At 39.5% G+C, this 22,830-nt stretch overlaps 1 protein-coding gene across 1 annotated transcript; it reads left to right on the forward strand.

Moving 5' to 3' along the window:
* Positions 1 to 192: 192 nt before the first annotated feature.
* Positions 193 to 21,772, forward strand: LOC146003524 (uncharacterized). Its single transcript, XM_083141813.1, has 3 exons — positions 193 to 306; positions 10,775 to 11,524; positions 19,238 to 21,772. Exons 2-3 carry the CDS (start codon positions 10,887 to 10,889, stop codon positions 20,904 to 20,906), a joined length of 2,307 nt encoding a protein of 768 aa, XP_082997939.1. The 5' UTR covers positions 193 to 306; positions 10,775 to 10,886; the 3' UTR covers positions 20,907 to 21,772.
* The last annotated feature ends 1,058 nt before the right edge of the window (positions 21,773 to 22,830 follow it).

Genomic DNA, 22,830 nt, shown 5'->3' on the forward strand with positions numbered 1-22,830 from the left:
GTATGTCCCACATTTTTACCGATGTTGACTTTGGTGATACTTCTGTTTGCGTAATCCTGCGATTTTTTTTGTGTGTTTGTGGCGGGTGGAGAGGAAAGGACATTCTTTGAATGATATTACATACTTCTAATAACCTTGGATATTACGACCGGACTTCACTGTAGTTATAATAATTTTGACTCTGGCAACAGTGTTACTGAAATCGTCTGCTTCGGCTTCTGTCAAGATCATGTAAACAAAATACGCTAAGAATAAGAAATGTAAAAGAAGCATAAATTCGACATAAATTAGTGTCTAATAAGAATGGTAAGTTAATGTATTTGCGTATTTTGATATCACAATATATGCTATTATATACCTGGATAATTTGAGAAGGAACTAATTTTCTGAACACGAATTACATAACCATTAGGCTTTGGTTTACATTTATCTGTATTTTCTACGCGTTGTTAATAATGTAATTGCCAGATGTTAGGGCTGTAATTCAAATCGCAGAGTTATTGTTAAAACAACCAAGGAAGGATAAATCACTTACATGTAACGTGTGATGGAAGTATACATTTCAAGGCAGGTTGTTCGATTTTCTAACTTCGTACACTTTCGTTTAGTCCATCGTCAGTAAATCCTTGTACAAATTTGAAACAATTTAATTTGTAGACAGGAGACTTTGTCTCAAATCCCGGTGGCCCCGCACGGCCGCCTCCCTCCCCCCGTTTTGTCGTAAGGCGATAAAATGGATTTATGGAGGAGCTACGTCTGTTAGAATTTATTGAGAATCATTGCATTTTTCTCACCATAGTAATAGTTTTAGATTTTTATTTAACTTTTGAGGGCATGGAAAAAATTCTGCACTCGGATGAATAATGATACCTGGGTAACATTATAGTATAAGGGAAACGGATTTCTTCAAATTTACAGGAGAAAGTACTTACGGAAATCATTTTCTGTAGCGTTGTGGAAGTTCGTGGGCTCGGGTACCCTTTTCTACACCCTCGATTTTTCGCACATTTCAAATATTCTCGTTACGAAAATTAGTTCTTCATAAGAAACGATGATTAACAGTTTCATGCATCGGAGACACATTTAAATCGGATATTTTGTCTTTCTCGTGGTTTGTACTTACCAATTATGTATTGCGGAACATAGTGGAAGGTGCCAATATGCTTTTTGCACGAAAACAAACACTTTTTCTGCTAAAATAAACCATTTTCCTTAATGCTACGGAAAGCACGTCACGGTGCGATATCGCTTGCTTTGCGAATTGTAACGCTTCTTTTGTTTTCGAATATCAATGTTTCCAACTCTATTGTGCATGAAAGTTGTAAAAACCGGGGATCACGTCTGGAAATTGTACATTTCGATGAAACATTGTTCGTTAGCCCCAAAAACCATCCACGGGTAGCCCCACAAACCATTGACGTTAGCCCCAAAAATCATCCACGGGTAGCCCCACAAACAATTGACGTTAGCCCCAAAAACCATCCACGGGTAGCCCCACAAACCATTGACGTTAGCCCCACAAACCATTGACGTTAGCCCCAAAAACCATTGACGTTAGCCCCAAAAACCATCCACGGGTAGCCCCACAAACCATTGACGTTAGCCCCCAAAACCATCCACGGGTAGCCCCACGAACCATTCACACGAGGTTAGGTTAGGCCTGTTAGGTTAGGTTCCATTAGCACTCATTTCACCCCTAAATTCATCGAGAAACCATTTTCCTTTCTCGACAAAAAACCGCCCGTTTCTCGAAGAAAAAAAACTCGCGTTTCTCGAAAAAAATCGCGCGTTTGGAAACCCTGATTCCACTAGCGAGATCGCGTGACTTCCGACGCTAGAGCCATCTGCAGGTACATCTTGGAAACAACGGCATGATGATGTCGATTTTCACAAAATGCGCAATATTATTACATGAAAAGTGATTATTTTTTGTTCTGCTGCATTGTAGGATGAAGTTTTAGGAAGAATATATATCGACGGAGGTTATAAACCTTGGAGAAACTCATTTCCGTAAGTAGTTTCTTGTGTAAAATTGAAGAAATGTGTCTCCGATGCATGAAACTGTTACCGAAACGATGTTTCTAAATAGCGCGGAAAGTAATTTTTTTAGATCTATGTGCTAGGAAACTTACGTTTTTCAATATTTAGATTCCTTATGTAACGTCGAAACGGTTTTGCAGGGATTTGATCATGGCACATCTTAGATTCATTTCACAGGCGCACGTCTGAACATTTTCTTTTTCTTCTTATTTTTGACTTGTGCAATGGGATAATTTGCAATTTTTTCTTGTTATGAATGACTTGTGCAATGGGATAATTTGCGATTTCAATATATTATTTATGTAATTTATTGGCAGATTGGATATTTGAGATATTGCAATTGTTTTGTGCGACTTTAGACATTGGAATTGATTTGTGTGACATTGAATTAATACAAAAGGACTAAATATGAGATTGACACACGTTCAACGGATGAAGGACATAGAGGACTTTGTTCGACGAGACATACGGGACATTGTACTTGACTTACAGGGAGATGGTCTGCTGCCCCACGAACCATTGGCGCTAGCCCCACGAACCATTGGCGCTAGCCTCATGAACCATTGGCGCTAGCCCCACGAACCATTGGCGCTAGCCCCACAAACCATTGGTGCTAGGCCCACGAACCATTGGCGCTAGCCTCACGAACCATTGGCGCTAGCCCCACAAACCATTGGCGCTAGCCTCACGAACCATTGGTGCTAGCCCCACGAACCATTGTCGCTAGCCCCACGAACCATTCGCGCTAGTCCCACGAACCATTGACCCTAGCCGCACGAACCATTGACGCTAGCCCCACGAACCATTGGTGCTAGGCCCACAAACCATTGGCGCTAGGCCCACGAACCATTGGCGCTAGCCCCACGAACCATTGGCGTGTGGATAGGTTAGTTCAGTTAGGTTGAGATCGATAGTTAAAATTTGGTGTCGTGTTAGTATCACGATCTAGAAATTGGAAATAATTGCGAACCATTTCAAACGACAAAATTTCAACTTTAAACGGCTGTACAGTCGTAAATACTTCTTTCCGCGCTCCAATTTTTTTTTATTCACAAATAGGATCAAATTATGTTCATAATGAAAAACAAAAAATTCAAAATTCGAGGGTGTAGAACAGGGTACCCGACCCAGTTCGTGAATCTAGTTTTGATCCATTTTAATGCAAAAACATGTCTTTTTCAGAGAAAATGTCCGTCCGACATGCTGTTTCTGCTGCCGCCATTTGCTTTGTGCACGAGAGTACAATGTTCTGTGTGTTAACATGACGCAACCCCATAGTTAGTGTTTCAGCCTCGTTGTGTTTTCACTAGAACATGACATGTCGAATTTTTTTAATTTTTTTTAACTATGCTTGCCTAACTTAACCTAACCTAACCTTATGGAAAATGGTTTTTGGGGCTAACGTCAATGGTTTGTGGGGCTAACATCAATGGTTTGTGATGTATTAGCATAATTTCAAATCCTGGCACGAAATTAGGTATTTTCCGGTGAACGAGGTTGCAACACTGCATAAATCGACAAAACACTCGCACAACACGCCCTGAACCAGTACGCTATCGCCCGCCATAATGTGTTACAAAATCAAAATAACAAGTAACAGTAAGTACTCGTAAATGTAAGAAATAGACATTATCTTAGTTAGAAATGCATTGTTTCACCTTAGGAAATGTTACGCATTCCAAAATAGTACATTAGCAATGTAAAAAATATGATTTATAGGTGTTTCCCTTATACTATAATAGTACTGATACATGTTCTAACATCATTAGCAGCCAGCAGTGGCATAGGAAATATACTATGTGTAATACCCCTAAAGAACATTGAAAAAAGTATAATTATGGCTATGGTTCAAATTATAAATAAAAAAGAAGTTGAGTGTTTTTTATTGCAATCGGATCAAGACATGCATCTTCACCCAACAGCAAAGTTAATAGTAGCCGAATTGTCCATCTGCATTTTCATTCAGTATCAGTGGTGAGGCGTGACATTTTTACGTAGTCATCGCAAGATTTCCAAACGTCAGGGTCCATCTTTCAATGGTGTGTGTGTGTGTGTAAGGGAAGGGGAGGTACAGTATATCTCTGCGATAAACGCCAAGATCATTGCCAACTTAATGTAAAAGCCCATACCACAGACCTTAAGAATATTAAAAAAAATGCATAATTCTATCCCATACGATGATCGAATATGATTGAAACAGAAATGAAAACACCTCAATTGTCACGTTTAAAGGTAAGAACTTTTATGGTCCGCTGTCAATTGTTGTTTTGATAATGAAAAGCACATTTCATATCGTTCAATGTGTGCATTTCCTCTTAACAAGTGGAACTAGCAGACATTCGCAGTGGTGTGTCCGTGTACTTTTTAGTAGTCATTCCTGAATTCCTCATTTTTCCATCCTTTCCTGCCTTTGACGTTCTTTTTCTTTGTAGAGTATTGAGCCTAAGCAGGGATTATGACCCTCCCCTCACCAACCCCTCCTTGATCACGCCACTGGACACTCTGAAGAATCTTGATGACTCCAGACCCAGACAAACCCTGCCGTGGCTGTGAGCATGAGGATGGGGCTGAAAAGAAGGCCTGTTATGACCCAGACCTTCAAGAGTGGGGGAAAGTAGAGGTTGCTGGACTGCCTCTTCGGCCATTGTTCGGCTGTTCTCTGCACCTTCAAAGGTGATGGATTTGCACCTCTTCTGCGATGAACTGGGGCTTCTAACCGTATTGCCTTCAATGGGAAACTTGACGGGAGGGTTCAGCATGAGGGGTAGTACTGGGGCATCATTTCGATGTGCTAAGATTCGCAAATCTCTTGCGTATTTCCAGCAGTTTTATGCTGTCGCTTGGCTTATTTCGCACAAATATGCGAGTATGCTGACTTATTTTTTTACTTCTTCTCTAAAATAAATAAAATGCACTATTTGCTTGATCATCGCCGCATCTCGCCTCTGTTCAGTATGTTTTCCACAATGTGATGAATTTTGCATTGAAATAAAAATGCCGTAAAGCAGAGGACATGTGTTCCAATCGACAGAATTATATTCCTTAAAGTAACACAGAATATAAGATAAAAATTCATGAATATAGAGATGAACAATTTGCCTACTATTACCTTTGCTGTTAGCTGTACATGATGTACAGACCAAACAACATTCAGTGTAGCTTAACACAACACGTGGGTTTCGAAACTATGGGAACCATTAGTGGCACACTCTGAGCACTGCATTCAGCAAATTTTACCATGATTCAGGCACTTATGAATGAGAAACGATTGTTCTGTCCTGTAAACAAATGTCAAAAAAGTTAGTAAAATTTCCGAGAGAACCATCGCATACATGGGCTGAGATATTTACAGTACCTAGTCTGGCCATAAATACTGTTACACACTATTTTGTGAATAAATTGAATATGGTTTCAGATTTTTAAATGATCTTTTATTATGTTGCACTTACATATATTACACACAAATAGCACCAATCAGTTTTCAAGATGTACACTTTCCGCCGTCACACAGGCTCGAAGTCTCCCTGGCCAGGCATCTATTACAGCATGGATGGTCTTGATGGGAAAGTCTGCCCCTGCTGCTATCAAGGAGCACTTTTAACTTTCAGTTATAGGGTGCCTCCTCTCGCAGATAGTCCACTCTAGCTCTGGGCACAGTTTGTAGTCCAAGGTACTGAGATCATGGCTATCAGATGGCTAATCAAAAGTGGAGATGAAATCGAGTACACTGGTCTCCAGTCACTGTCGCTTCATCCTTGCCTTATGAGCTGGGGCAGAATATTTCTTGAACATCCAGGATTCATTGTGAGTCATTGTTTGGTTCAACAGTGTCATGAGAGGGTCCAGGACACTTTCCACATACACTTTCGCACGGCTTTTAAGCCCTTTTTCTAAAAAATGAGGCCTGGTGGAACTCGCTCACAAACTTCTCGAGAGTTTGAAGCATATGCCCATTCTTTTTGGCTGTTAAAACTCTATTCAGAGGTGCCCAATGGCAATGTACCACTGTAGGAGCCATCTTGATTTCAGTTCCCTCTGCTTCTTCACTTGTGTCATCAGGAAATTTCCAGTACTCCACCGGTAAGCTCCAATTACAAGGTCTTCATTAATACCCTGAACATTGATTGCTGTGAAATGTTCAGCTCATGTGCCATTATCACTTGCTTCCGGATGGGATTTCGCAGCCGCGGCTGCGACCCATCACTGCTTTAACAGCTGCAGCTGTTCATACGGTGTGAAGTCGACCAACTCCTGGGCGATCTTTCATGCTACCAGTCTCGATGAATCTCTGGATTGTCTGATACACAAACCTTTTGCTGATGTTCGGGATTTTTAGGGACTAGAAAATGTCAGTGAGTGACTTCCCAACCATATGCAGAGCAATTATGGCTACTCTGTTTTCATATTCGCCCCACTCCATGCTAAGCACAAGAAGATACACGCTTGCTCTTTCACAGCTGAACACACATTGGTCAGGAGTGAACTTCAGCACAAGCATGGTTCATGAGCCTGACTAACGGATGTACAGTCCAAGTTGAACGTTTGTAACAGTATTTATGGCCAGACTAGGTTGTATACACATAATACAAAAATGCCTATAAGCATGTAGTACTGAACAGGCTTACTATTGACTGGGATTGTGGATTTATATGCACTTAAAAAACACACTAAAAATTTTAACACATGTCCTAAAATTTTGTGTGATGGTGTATCTGTTCTCTATGATTGCATTCCTTCCCCCACCCAGGTGGGGGAAAGGGAGCACACCATATAATTCCAAGAACTGAATGAATTTCCATCTATAGAACCATATTGACAGTGTAGTCGGGTAATGTAATAGCTCCAAATAGACAGAGGGAAAATACTGATTTCTGTCATTTGTATTTTTACAGGTCAAGACTGTTTACAGAGCCGGAAATGATGACTAGTTGCTGGGCCTTATTGTAGGTTTTTGTCCCAAATAACACAATCAGCACGCACTAGTTATTAACAGCTAAACATCAGTAATGTATTGCTTGCAAAATTTGTAAAATAAGATAATAAAAATTACACAGAAGAAATCCTGGCTAAACCCAATTATCCTAGTTAATATTATTTATGTTACATAAATGTCCTCCTCCATAGCCGTGCGGTCTACGGTGCTGTGCTTTGGACTCTGACTGCGGGATGGCATGGGTTAATTGTGGGATTTCAGCCTGTGTATAGGACCGATGGCAACCTACCATTCTTAGGAAGTTGGGGGAGCTACGAGTGAGTAGCGTAACCTGGTCTCGGATATCTCCTCTAACGACTGAGGGTTTGACATGCTGGCCACATCACCCCATTACTGGTTGAAGATCTCCGCACCTCTAGGTAGGATTGTAGGAGGGAGACTGGCAGTTGGGAGATAGGCCAAGGCCCTTCCAGGGCTGTAGAGCCACGGGTTATGTTATGTTACATAAATAATATAATATTATATTATGAAAAAAATAATATAAATATTATATTCATGAAAAAAAAAATAGCAAAATAATTCAGAAGCTTCCCCAGTGGTCCACAGTGGAGGGACATAATATAAGTAGACTTGCGATTATCCGAGCTAATTGGGACCGAGACTACCTCGGATACGGAAAAACTCGGAAATATGGAGATAATGTGCTAATAGGTCGTAAATGATGAAACAACAATTAAAACTGTATAGTAATTATTTATTACTAGTACAACATAAATGAGAAGATTACTTTTTCAAAAAGTCTTTCATGGATATTTGGACTAACCTCTTTCCTCTCTTCGGCGTTGCAATGTAACGCCAACGCTGTAGGGAGAGTAGATGTAACGAACACGTGCAGCGTGGACTGTGACTTGACTCCAACTTACTAGTAAACAAACAGGTGGTACGTTATGAAGCAGGATGTTTTCCAACCACTCCCTCGTTTAATCGCGAGTCTATTGTATATGAATTCTTCATGTGAATTTTCCTCTTACCTTTTGCGACAGATCTCTAGAAGAAGTTAACACGAGAGAGATTTCAGACTGAAGCAACAAGTGACAGCGGGGGGTACACAAGTGAAAAGTGACAAGGGCCACTTCAGTCTAGAACCAAGCATTCACCACTCATGTTTGAACAACATACTGAGGATATACTATGCATGCCATTGACAAAAAGGCCCAGTCTGAGTGACACACAAGTGGCGTGTGCAGCTGGTTTGAAAGCATTGATAACTGAGGGTTCACTTCCAATCGACACATGTCACCTTCAGTCTGAAATCTCCCTGAAATGTCATACCTGTTAAGAGTGTGCAATACTATAAATAGTTCTACCTGAACCTGATGGGTATTGAAAAATCAGTGGATGTAAATTGTAACAACACTTTATGTTCATAAATTACTTATTAATGGATGCCTCCAGGAACGCTCAATGTTGGAGCAAAGTGAGGTAGCAAGACCACTGAGGCACTTGATATGCGTACCTGTTGTCGACATAGTCAACTAGAGTCGTTTTCACGTTCAGAAGACACAACGGCGCTTATGGAGAAACCATACAGTGTTGCCAATACAGCGCTAGCTCATGTCGCCGGGAAATGATGAGCTTCCTTAACAATGTAGGTGTACATATTTTATATAAAATGATAATTATATGTAATTATTAATATTATACTGTGAACATTACAGTTCATTAGCATGTCATTTTCCCATTAGATTTAATTTAATACACAGGCACATTTAATATTCATTCGCCTTTCTCTGTAATTATTTCATAGAATAACATTGAGATATGGTAATGTGTTACATATATATATATATATATATATATATATATATATATATATATATATATATATATATATATATATGTATATATATATAAATTCAGTGTGGCCGCGGTGGCTCAGTCGGTAACGCGTCTGACTACCATGCTCAAGGTCCCGGGTTCGATCCCCGGCCGGTTCAAATCCGGGAACTTTTCTAACGGTGGAAGCGGCCCCGGCGCCTACCCAGCGTCGAATAACATGGGTACCTGGGGGAAACCCTGGGGGGTAAAGGCGGTCAGGGGCGTGATGCTGATCACATCACCCCCACTCACGACCGGATCAAGAAAGTGTGGGGCGTTACCCCCACACCCCCTATACGCCTTCATGGCGTGGTGCTATGCACAGGGGAACACTTTACCTTTTTTTTATATATATAAATTCATTATTGTCTATGAATTTATGTGTACGTTGGAAACTGAAAGGTGATCTTCATTTCAGTATTAATGTCGACAGTAATGTAAACAAAAACAACGTGTATTTGCTACAGCACTAATGTTGCTCACAACAGCAGCATTGGAAATAATTGTCAATTATTAAATTAAAGTAATTGCAATTCTATTATAACAAACTGAATGAAGTTAATATTTTTACTGCATGGAAATAAAATAACAACTCAAAAACTTGGTGGTGATTAGCCGGAATGCTGCGGTGAGTCGGCTCAAGATGGCCACACAACGTCCCCATACTTCGTGCGCGGTTCGGATAAAAAAGAAACTCCAAATGCATGGAAGTAATATTTCTGGGACCTTTGAGTGGTTATAAAAACTAATTTCATTATTTTCTTCACAACTTTGTCGCTGGAAGTTTTACTTGGAATTACAGAACAAAGAATTGCCAGCGACGACATTTTCTACTGCACGAATATAAAAAATCTCTCATACTTTATTTGAATATTTTTTAATGCGAATATGCTTTAAAGTATTGATAAATTCTGAGCACCACCATCACCTATGACAATTAGAAAACCGTGTCAATTTTTTTCATAATGAATGCTTCAATTTTATGGCAGGTTTCAACGTTAGGAATGAAAACAATGTAAAAATTTTGTTTTCACAGAAAATTTGAGTTTTTAATGTATCTAAAAATATGTAAACAAGTTACCACTTTTTTGTGCTCACCATCGTATTCTCTACAAAATTTCCTGCAAAACTGCAGGTACCGATTTTACGTAAGCTAAATTTGTAAATCGAGAAATTTCACAACAGCGCGCTCGTATTTCCCATAAGAAAAGCATTGTCCATAAGAGGCCATTGTGTCTGAACGTGAAAACGACTTTAGTGGTGGCCAGATGGCAGATAGGTGCACATGCAGCATAGCTTTAAGAGAATAATGTACAACAGCCCTTCAGTTTAAAGTCGTCAATGTTTACATGATTGTAAATATGGTACATATTTCGTAGTTATTGATGTATAAATAGATCTTGTTAAATTCCATAGTACTTAACCAAGTTTCAGGTGCAGTGAGACAATCACAGATCGCAAGATGATTGTCAATTGTTGTTAGGGGGGCCTCCCCCATGGCGCAGTGGTCGCGTCATTGCCTTGTAATCCAGGGGTCCCGGGTTCGATACCCGGTGGAGGCACAAGTGGTTCAGATCCCACTTTAAACTGTAGGTCCAGTCCCGATTAGCCTTACTGTGCATAAAGTGGACTTAAAACACCAACTCAAACCAAATTGTTGTTAGGTTACTCAACTTTGCATCTAGGAAAGGCTACAACACACCCAACCTAGAAACCTCACTTGTCTTCAATGTTGAACTTGCTGTAGGCACCCATTGCATTTTCAATGAAGATAAGACATCCATTGGTGTGTAGAAAATGTAAGAAAGGCATTTCAAACAGGTTGGTTGGTTGTTCTCTGCGCAATTAGTAGCTTACTGTGTCCGAGTGTTTGCTTCAAGTTTTATTTTAAACACTTTTCTTAATTAATTAATTTATTTACAGGATACCAGCATAGGAATGTCAATGCTGCATTATTTACTATGGCAATATACACCTTTTGGAAGATAGTTCACTGCTTGAAACTGAAGAAAATATTTCCGAAAGAACTAACTGCATGCATGAAATGGAAGAGTCAAAACAGAATGATGCACCTTGTGCTACGCAAACAGCAGACAAGGCTTGTCCTTTAGAATTCATTGAGATAAAGATTAAAGTTGAACCTGAAACAGACTGTGACGAAGATTCATTATGTTTAAATGGGGAAGATGAATGTAGCATATCTAGTGAAAATGTCAGTCAGTTTAGGACAGATGAATCCATGTCAGGAGGCAAAGAATTAGTCTGTGAACCTCAGTGCATTCCTGTTTCTAAATGCACGTTGTCCAGTGTTAAAAGTGAATCCAATCCTGAGTGTATAGTGCCAAATGATTGTGAGTTACCAACTTTAAACATAAAATGCGAATTAGATTGTGTGGCAGAAGACGGATGCATAGTCCCTAGTTCAAATGCTGAACCACTAAATAATCGTGCTTCTGAACGTAATAAATTGCAAGGAACTAAGAATAATGTAGATAAATTATCATTGAATACTGATTCACACGGTGAACAGTTTTCAAGAGACAACTTCGAAGGAGATAAGAAACCAGCTACTGTAGATAGTAGTGTAGAGGAGGTTACTCTAAATCTGGAGTGTCATCTTGAAGATGAAGTTGATTCAGATACTGAAAGAGATACGGGCACTTCTTCTGAAAGGTTAGTATGGTAGAAGATATTCTTCAAAAGTATACACTCAAGCCTACTGTCAAACATTATTAATATATGTGTTCATTTTCACATTCAAAACAGGTAATAGTGTCAGTATTCAGTATTGCTATGGTGTTAGCAATGGCTGACTTTTAATGTTGTCAGTTGGTAAATGGATACCCAAAGCATGGAAAATGGAGTTAGTTATACCTTTTCAAACCTCATTTATAACTTTACAGGGATCTTTGACATTGTGTATACCATGGGCCAAAAGTCACAATGGAATACTATTTATCGAGCAGGAATATACCGTTTGCTACCAAAATTGATGTAAAAAGTTGTAGGTTGAGAGGAATGTTCATCCTTTTCACACAACGTTGTATGCTAATAATTCGGCTGTTTTTCAATAGATGTCAGACTATCCCAATACAGTGTTTAGGAGTCATTTTTTCCAACAAGAGGTCTGTCTGAATGCTGCAGTTAAAAGGTGCACTGACCATAAACTTACATGTATTCTTCACCTATTACAGTCTTTATTGTATCTTATTCAGTTCAGTACAGTTTCTGCATTGATTACTGTATTTTCTTTCACAATAATAATAATATATCAATATCTGATTGTGACTTTTGGTCCACCCTGTACTTAAATGTGTATTCTCTTAGGATTTTTATCAAATTTGGGGCCAATTTCAAATATCATGTTTGATTGATTGATTTTCTTTATTTTACTTCACTTTTCTGTCACTTTTGGCAAATTGTGAATCAAATAGCATATGTTTGCAGCAGAAGGTAAAGACAACCAGTAACAGTGGGTTCTCTTCTCTTGGTACAACTGCTGGCTAAGATGATAATAGGTAAATTGCCCAATGCAATTTTATCCATCGTTTCTTTTATTTTTTTTACTTATTCTGATCCTCTTCTATAGTGGAACCACAAGGAAAGAAACCTGCGCAGACCCCATCGTGCTGGCGGGTGGGGGAAAAAGACAGAAAGAAGGAGCCTTCAGAGCGGCCAACGTCAGTGTTGCCAGACCTATTGATTTCTCGGTAGGATTCCATAATAAACTATTGCTATGGCACCTCCGACGGCCTGCTCAAAAACAAGTTTCCTGGTCACCTTACTTGAACATGGAGGGGAGAGTGGAACTCCACTCAGCCATGAAAAGTGCTGTTTGAACTGTGAAATTATGTCAATCGATGTGCTAGGACATTATTATTATTTTATTACTATTACTACATTACCATGGGCGTCCGGAAGGGGGGGCGTGGCCCCCCTGGAAAATGAAAGTCAACCAAAAATTATATATTTTTCACATATAATTTCATTTCAGCTGCAATAATGTGTGTTAATTATTGCATCAATATGATACATTGAAATTTAAGCAATGTTTTTTGAGGGAACAACACTATTATTGGAGAAATGTGCCTTCCTTGCCCCTGCCTGGAAAAAATCCTGCGGACGTCCATGTACATTACTATTTTTAGATGGTTGTATTTTATCCCACCGGAAAATCTATTTCCATTTTAGTTATTTTACGTCGCTTTTGTGCCTCTACGGGTACGTACGACAACAAGGATGAATGAAAAACTGATGAAATGAATGAAGTGACACAAACACAGTGAAACAAACGTCCTTGCCTTACTAAGTAGAAATACTGACTTCGTAGCGTGGGCAAATTATTTTATATATGTATGTGTGTGTGTCTATTATATATTAAATGCAGCAACATAGAGGCAGCATAACTGACGAATAAAGCATGTGTTAATAACAAGAAATTTGCTAGAGAACGAAGCGGTATAGTTCAATTACAAAGGAAATAATGCACCCCCTCCCCCGTAGTTGCTTGGAACTTTCATCGGCTTGAAAATACTTAATTTTCTATCCTTAATATACTATTCTATACTTAAATACTTAATTTTCTACAAAATTATATAGCGGCATGGACGTCCAGAAGGAAGTGCAAGGATGGTCGCCACCCCCCTCCTCTTCTGGAAAATGAATGTTGACATAAAAGTACTTATTATTTCAGACGTATGAGTTGATTTCAGTTACAGTAATTTACATCCATTATTATAATAGGGATGTAGGAACATGATAATTTCAAACTCAAGTGGTGTTTTCTGAGAGGGCAACATTAGGCTATACGGGGTAATATGCCTCGTTTAACCGCCTGCTAAAAATACATTGTTTCCCCCTCGCTGGAAAAAAATCTGCAGACATCCTCTTGCCCCCCAGTGCGCAAGCCTATGTCACCCCGAGAAGGTCGTTCATCCGCTACTATTAGATCGCCGCCCCGAGAAGGTCGTTCATCCGCTACTATTAGATCATCGGATTTTGTAGCAGATCTTCTGGTTTCCCAAGGAACAATCTCCCGATTTTTTCAAGTCTGACCTGGCAACACTGCCCCGAGGACTGATAACGGCAGGGAAAATACGCGAACGCTTTTGAGGGAAGGTTTTTTTCCTTGTGGTCGAGCTATACCAATTGGTGTCAAGGTTTTACAGAGAGCTCGCTATCTGCCACGATCCTCTGCCAACTTCCTTCCTTCACTCCATGAGATGTTCCTCCTGCTCAGGATATTCTTCATTCCCTCATTCCTTGTCCTATGTTCTCATGATGAAAGTTGTGCGAATTACTCACAAATTTAATATAAATATATTAATAACTTACGTTTTTGCTAATATCAACCTATCATTCCAATGTATAGCCACCCGGGTTATGGGATTGCCAAAACCCTAGTTAAAAGAATTAAAAGATTGGTGGAAAAAACAGAATTTAGTATTAAGAACTCCATGGACGTCAAAGAAGAGATCGAAAAACTAGAAGTTAATAACTCCGATCGCGTTGTGAGCTTTGACGTCGTAAATTTATACCCCAGTGTTCCTAGAGAAAAAGCAGCTGATGCATTGCAAAGATGGTTAATGAGTAGGGGTATAGATGTCGTCAAGGCATGGGAATATGTTAGATGGTTTAACCTGTGTACGGGGTTTAACTATTTTTGGGGAAATGGGAGGATATACATTCAAAAAGAAGGGCTAGCAATGGGGAACCCAGTCTCAGGAATTGTCTCGAGTATATTTATGCATTTTATCGAAAATACAGCACTTAGCCTCATAAACAGGGGAATTAAGTTCTACGGCAGATACGTAGACAATATCCTTGTTATTGGGGAGGGGGAGTAGGTAGAGAAACTATTCAAAACCTTAGGGGAACAAGAGGAAAGGATAAAATTTGCTAGAGAAGAGATGGATGACCATAAGATTAGTTTCTTAGACCTGGCAATTCAACTAGAGGGAAAGAAAATTCATACAGGGGTTCATCACAAGGCATTATCGGGAGATCTATACATCAACAAAGAATCGGCTCATGCCAACAGCACAAAGAATAACTTATTTCAAAACTTCTTCCTGGGGGCTCACAGATTATGTAACAACGAAGCTGATTTGCATAAAGAAATCGAATGGATAATGAGAATAGGAAAGAGGAACGGATATAGAGAGGAGGAGTTAAAGGTAAATTTAAGTAAAGCTAAGGTCACATATGGGAAAGAATTAGAAAGGAATAAACAGAAGAAAGACGGAAAAGGAAAAGAAGAAGAAGTTAGAGATGAAGAGGGGGAATTTAAATATATAGGCATTCCGTACTTTCCCGGAATATCGGAGAAAATCGAAAGACTTGTAAAAGGGTATGGCGTAAGGTGTGGGATGGGAGCTCCAAAAACTTTAGAAAAGCATTTCACGGGGTATAAGAAAGAAATAAACGAGGGAGGGATGAAGGATGTGTATGGAATAGTTTGCCAATGTGGTAAGGAATATGTGGGCCAAACAGGAAGAAGCATGATGAATGTTGGGTGGGGAGAGCACAACAAGGATATAAGGGAGGGTGTTCCCAAGACAGGGCTCTCCGAACATATCCTTGATGAAGGCCACGTAATCGCAAACGGAAAGTGCTTAGGGAAGAGGAAAAACCTATAAGAAGAAATGTATATGAAGGGTCGTATATATGTAAGGGAGAAAAAAAAAATTAAGCAGGGAAGATGGGAAATATCGATGAGATGTGGGGGAAGATGTTCAAGAAGTGGGATGGGAAGGAATACGTAAAAATAGGATTTAATGTAACCCCGGAAGTAGCACGCCAAGCTCAAATGGAATAGGAATTCTCGCTAGACTTGACGTGAACTGGAATGGAGGAGGAGTGGGGAAAATGGAGGAGAAATAGAAGAGAAAGAGAGGGGAGGCACCCGACCTCATGCTCTACGAGGAAACTTTGGAGTATTGCAATTGCAGCACACGCGGGCCGTGGCTATTCACAGTTTTAAAGTTTTAACATTCCAAGGAGCAGTTTCTAATCGAGGAAACCGCATGGTATTATGACGTGCACCTGTAATGGGTTTTAGATTTTTATTGTTTTTTAACCACACACCTTTTACCAATCCTATATCCTGCACCTATGGAGAGGTCGACGTGGTTATGAATTATATATAACCTAAACGTGAGCAGCCTGAGGAAGGGAGCAGTTGCATCCTGAAACGTCGCAGAAGCAACATACATACTCGCAAAACGTAAGTTATTAATATATTTACATGTCCTATGTGGTCTTCCTTTCAGTCTCTTCACATCCAATCCTCCCATTCTTGCCTCCCATACCTGTTTAGGTATTCGATGTTCAGGCATTCTGCTGAGGTGTTCAAACCATCTGAGTTGTTTGTACAGAAAATAGTGTTCATTTCAACCTCCTACAAACACAACAGCACTCTCTGCACCGACCACTATTGACACTCCACACATCAGCGTGGCTCCAAACTGACATTGCTCACTGCCTGATAGCACATGCACTGTGCCATTACCTTTTCCTGACAGTGTTGCCACTACTTTATGTACAACCCATGTACTTGATCATTTCTGGTGCAATGCCATCATGACCGGTTGCCTTTCCTATTTTCATTCTACCAATAGCTTTCTTTAACTCTTCTCCTGTAATTGCTTGTTGTTCTACATCTGGAACATCTTAATCTTCAGGCCTTCTTTCCTCTTCCTCCTCCTCCTCTTCATTTGATCTGTTTCTTCTTTCGTTTTCATTTAATAATATTTGGAAGTAGTTTTTCCATCTTTTCATTATTTCTTCAGAATTTGTTAATAATTTCTTATTTTCATCATATATAAATTTTAAAGGGCAATCTTTTTGTTTCCTCATGTTCTTCAGAACTTTGTAGAAAGATTTTTGATTTTCTTTACGATTTTGCTCCACATTTCTTCCAAATTGCTCCCACGTTTCTTTCTTTGCCTCTTGAGCCACTTTCTACATTTTATCTCTCTGCATTCTATATTCTTCAAATGCCTCCAGAGTACCCAATGACAGATATTTCTTCCATTTTTCTTTCTTTTCTTTTACGTCTCCTATTTCTGGATTCCACCAATTTGTTATCTTCTTCTTGCTTCCTACTCTAGATGTTCCACCAACTTGTTCAGCTGCAGATGTTATTGACCCTTTCCATTTACTCCAGAGTTTTTCTAAGTTCTCTTCTCTTTTTTCTACTTGTTCATTCACTAGTTCTTCTCTTACTTTCTTTCTAAATTCTTCTTGAACATTTTTCTCTTTCAGCTTGTGTACCTTTACCTTCCCTCTTATGTTGTCATGTATCCTTTTCTTCCATCTACTCTTCCTTGATGTCTTACTTTTAACCCCTATAGTCATATCTAATATGAGAATTTTGTGATCAGTGTTTATTTCTGGCCCTCTTTTAAATCTTGCATCTCTTATGAACTTTTTCATCTCTCTCCGCACAATCATGTAATCTATTATAGATTTTTCATTTCTGCTTGGTTCTTCTCTAGTATATTTGTGTATGTCTTGATGTATGCACATAGTGTTGGTGATAATCAAATAATTTATTATGCAGAGTTCCAATAGTCTCTCTCCATTGTTATTTATCACTTCTTCTCCATGCTTTCCAATTACCTTTCCCCAGTGTTCTGTTTTATTTCCCACTCTGGCATTCACATCTCCTAAGATAATAACTTCTTTATCTATGTCTTCAATAGTTCTTTGTAGTATTTCATAAAACTGATCTTTGTTGTTTGAAGTTTCATCCTCGTTAGGGTCATACACTGTCACTAAAGTTAATTCTTCTTTCTGCTCTAAAATGTCTACTGTAATTATTCTCTCATTTATAAATTTCCACCCCTTGATATTTACCTTTCTATCTTTATGTATCATACATGACACTCAAGCTCTTGCTCTTTCTTGTTTTGGTACTCCACTGTAGAATAGTAGAAAGTTTTCATCAAGTTCTTCAATTCCATTACCTTTCTTCTTTGTTTCTGTAACTGCAAGGTATTTCACTTTTGTTTCCTTTATTTCTCTTACTAATTCACATTATTTCCCCTTTAGACTCCTTACATTCCATGTTCCAACATTCACTGAGCAGTCATCGTGATCTGTCCGGCTTGCTCTCTTGTTCTTCTTTTAATCATTGTAGGTTCAAATGTGCAGGGGATTGGCCTACAGCATTTTAGCCCAGTGGAGTGGCTGCCTCCTTTCTGCCTCCAGGCTTGCAGTGAGCATAACTGTTCTGTTCTATATGTTTTACGGGTAGAGGTAATGTCTGTCTCTCATTCCAACCCTCCTCCTTTCTCATCCAGGATTGGGACCGGCAATGGCAGAGTTCTTGTGTTTCTCTAAGGAATGGAATTATGTTGATGCTTGTATTTTGTTATATTACAGTTATATTGTGAACTTCCAGCTCTAACAAAATATGGTTGTAGAAAAGGATCTATCCCAGACTCTTCCCTGATAAAAGATATCTTAAGTTTGTCTCTCAGTTCTCCACTAAAACTGTGTTGAACTAAATTTATTCCAAATCTTTTATCAGGCTGCTGTGGGATTGAAGTTCCGCTTTTATTATTTCTATTGGATTTGCAGGTTGTAGTGGTATGCTGCATGCAGTGTGATGGTTGAGAACTTCTGCCCCTGTCACTCGAAGCTGGTGGGTGATGGTTGTTGGTGGTCGTTACAAGGGTTGAATCACTGATTTCTTACTCATTTTCACTTTCCTTTGATAGGCCCTTGAATAATAGCCCAAACCATACTAGATCTATTCCGTCCTGCTGAAACATTCAACTTGACATCACTGAGTCAGAGTCTCCGAGCAAATGACTCTCATCTATCTTAAAGCTGTCTCTCATGTATCTTACAACCGGCCAAGACATTGGACCGGTTTCGGTCGGTCCAAACCAACAATGCTCCTGTCGTTTTTCGTTGCACACAATGAAAGATTTTTAAAGGTTACATGAAGAGTCTCTTGTGATTTTATTAAATTTTATCTACCGTATTTGCCGTTGTATAAGGCACTTTGTTCCCTTTAGGTCTGAAAAGTTGGATGTGTCTTTTATGCCAATAAATTAGTTCTTGATTACATCCATTTCTGGAAATTTTCTGATGTGAGTTTAAACGATTTCTTTACAATGTGTGATGAAGGAGATTAAAATATATTATTTCTTAGTTAGATTAGGTATATTATTTGTTGAGAGTAGACGTGCACATTACTTTATATTTGAAATACTGTAAATTAATTATAGTGATACATTTTTCTCAAAAATATGTATGCTGGTGCATCTTATTTGCCGGCAAATATGGTATATAGTAATAAATGAAATGAAAAATGAATGCTGCTAGTGAAAGCAAAATGAGTTTTGTCCTAACATTTTTTTGTTTGCATTTCAGGCACGATGACGAAATCATATCACCAGACTCTGTAGTGGTTGATGATGCTTTCATAACAAAACTCCAAATGAAATGTCGTGAGATTCAAATTTCAAGACGTGTCAGAAAACAAAATAGGATTAAAGAACATAGTTGTGCACAATGTGATAAAGTATTTGCTGAGAAATGTTTGTTGTCAAAACATATGCATCGGATACATAGCAACAATTTGCATTCATGTACGTTGTGCGAGAAGACATTTGTTGAGAGAAAATCTCTTCAAGCACATGTGAGGACACATACAGGCAAGAAACCACATGCGTGTGAATTTTGTGAGAAGGTTTTTTCAAAACACAGTGTTCTAATCAAGCATGTGAGAATCCATACTGGGGAGAGGCCATTTTCCTGCGATCATTGTAAGAAATCCTTTGCACAAAAAGGTTATCTAGTTATACACGAAAGAGTACATACGGGTGAGCGTCCGTTTTTCTGTACAGAATGCTCCATGGCATTTCATACGAGAAGTGCTCAGTTGAGGCACATGAGAACTCACGGTCGTCTGAAACAGTTCACTTGCAAGTGCTGCAAGATGGCCTTCACTTACAAAGGACATTTGATGGAACACAAAAAGCAACACACCGAAAAAACACCATTCTTGTGTCCTCATTGCAATAAATTTTATTTTCAAGAGAGTGACCTCAAAAAACATATGGTCGTTCACACCGGAGACAGGCAGTTTTTGTGCTCTCATTGCGGAAAGTCGTTCTACTCGAAAAGCAAGCTCAATAGGCATGCCTTGATCCACATGGGGAAAAGATCATTCTTTTGTGATCAGTGTAACCGGTCATTTTTTCTTGAAAGTGATCTCACGAGGCACAAACTGTTTCATGTTGTTGGGAAACCGATCACATGTCAGCAGTGCGAGAAAACTTTCCGTTATGAAAGTGATCTGGTTGTTCACATGAGGTCACACACTGGGGACAAACCATATGTTTGTGATGTATGTGGGAAAATGTTTTCGTATAAAGTAAGTTATGTGGCGCACAGGAAGAAGCATAGTGGTTACAAGCCCTTCTCGTGTACGTTCTGCTCAAGAGGATTCTACCAGAAGAGGAATTTGCAAGATCACATACGGACACATACTGGCGAGAAACCTTTCTCTTGCCACATTTGTGGACGGTCATTTTCCCATAAAAGTACTCTAAACTTCCATCTCATGGACCACAATGGCGAACGACCCTTCTCCTGCACGTTTTGCGAAAAGACATTTTTACGGAAAACCCATCTGACACGTCACATAAAGGCACATACAGGTGAGAAAACAACATTCCCGTGTCAGCAATGTACGAAAGTATTTAATCACCAAAGTAATCTCGTGAAACATTTAAGAACCCACACACATGAGAAACCTTACATATGTTCGCACTGCTCAAAAGCATTTTCCAGCGGTAGTTGTTTAAAATCACATGAAAGAACCCACACGGGCATCAAACCGTATAGCTGTGAAGTGTGCTACAAAACTTTCAGCCAAAACCACTCTTTGAAGAGGCACGTTAGAACTCACAAAGAGAGAGAGTACTTTCCATGTAAGCAGTGTGGGATGGAATTCTCAAAAAATCGTGAACTTGTAGAGCATGAAAAAGCTCACTCAGATGAAATGCCATTAGAAGTTGGCCATCAACAGTTGTGATAATTTTGATTTGCCCAAGTTTTTTGATGCCTATAGATTAGCCTTGCCAACCCTCCCGGAATGTTCGGGAGTCTCCTGGAATCGAACTATCTCTCCCGGTCTCTTGGACAAACTTTGTTATCTCCCGAAATGACAAGATTTAGTATTATATTTTTTTACTATTTGTCCACTGAGAATGCAAATATTGTATCTCCAAATTGTAAACAAATAGACATATTTGGGCTGTAGTCTATTTAGGATTTAGTTGTTTCATCTCTGCTATGGTCTGATGCCTACATACAACCAATATTGATATATGAGGGGCAGTCAAATGAAAACTGAACACCCACCATAAAACACATTCCTCACAAAAGTTGGCAACACTGTTGTTACGTATCGATACTGCCATCTGTAGGGTAGGAGAAATGCATAGTGAAAACGCACAGGTCCACACAGTTGCTTCGTCATTGCTCAGGAGGTGAGCATAGTGAAAAGTGTGTTCGTCCAGCATTGGAAATGGAGGCAAGCAAAGAAGGGCAGAGAGGTGTGGTTCGTTTCTTGGTGGCTGAGGGTGCTGGAACATGCAAAATTCATCAGTCACATGTCTGCAGTGTATGGCGAACACTGCATGTCCCTGACAAGTGTGCACGAGTGGCAGAAGAGATTCCGCAAAGGACGCAAGTCATGTCTCTGTGCATGCCATTATCAAAGATCACCTGCAGTTCCGAAAAATTTGCATGCAGTGGTTTCTGCATCAACTGACGGAGGGACAAAAGATTGACAGAATGACTGCATGTCTGAGTCATTTGCAGCGGTACCACGAGGAAGAGTATGCGTTTCTGTCACGTATCGTCACAGGGGACGAAACGTGGTGCCACCATTTTGAGCCCGAGAGCAAACGGCAAAGCCAACATTGGAAACACGTCGATTCTCCCCCGCCAAAGAAATCCAAAGCTGTCCATACGAGTTCCGGTAAGGTCGTGATGAGCTTCTTCTTTGACTGCAAGGGCCCTCTGCTTGTCGACTTCCTAGAGCGTGGAGCCACAATCAATGTGCAGTGCTATGCAGACACTTTGCAGAAACTGCGACACACCATAAGGTCAAAACACCCTGGAATGCTGTTTGACAAAATCATCCTTTTGCATGATAACACCCGTCCCCATACTGCCAATCTGGTGAGTAATAAGCTTCAGACATTTGGCTGGGAAACGCTTGAACATCCTCCGTACAGCCCCAATCTTTTCCCTTGTGACTTCCACATTTTTGGTGACCTCAAGAAACACATTCGTGGACGTCAATTTCATTCGGACGAGGAAGTGCAACAGTGGGTGAGGTTGTGGATCCGTCAGCAACCTAACTCTTTCTACAAGACTGGAATTGATTGTCTCGTCTCCCAGTGGGATAAATGTCTTAACACTTGTGGCAATTATTTTTGAATGAAACAAACTCCATTGTCACTTTGTAGCGGGTGTTCGGTTTTCATTTGACTGCCCCTCATATTTGAGTATTTTTGGTCCAGAATTTGGAAGCAGCCATGAGAGTGCAAACTCCAACAGCCAATGAAACCGTATGACAATTTCCTCAAACAACCACAAGTGCCATCCGAGTATGGGATAAGCCACTTGCATTCTAACCTCAGTCACTTGTGGGAGCTGCTTAGCAATAATAGTGGTCTTCGGTTCTTACTTTTGTTGTTAACAGACAAAAATTTATAATAATAGTGGAATCAAAGTAGTTGATTGATTTCCCAAAATATGAATTATTTATTTTATTTTGCTACCGAATGACAAATTTATAATGAAATTGTTTCATCTGCATCTCGTTTTCAGAATGCAGTGTGCTGTCTGTCTGTCTAGGACACTGGCACTCACAAATCAAAACTAGTGTTGCATTGTTCTATTTAAAATTTCCATTATTAATTACAGCATAAGTACTTAACGAGACA

The sequence above is a fragment of the Lepisma saccharinum genome, chromosome 20 (assembly GCF_977018435.1).
Source record: "Lepisma saccharinum chromosome 20, izLepSacc3.1, whole genome shotgun sequence".
Lineage (NCBI taxonomy): Eukaryota > Metazoa > Arthropoda > Insecta > Zygentoma > Lepismatidae > Lepisma > Lepisma saccharinum.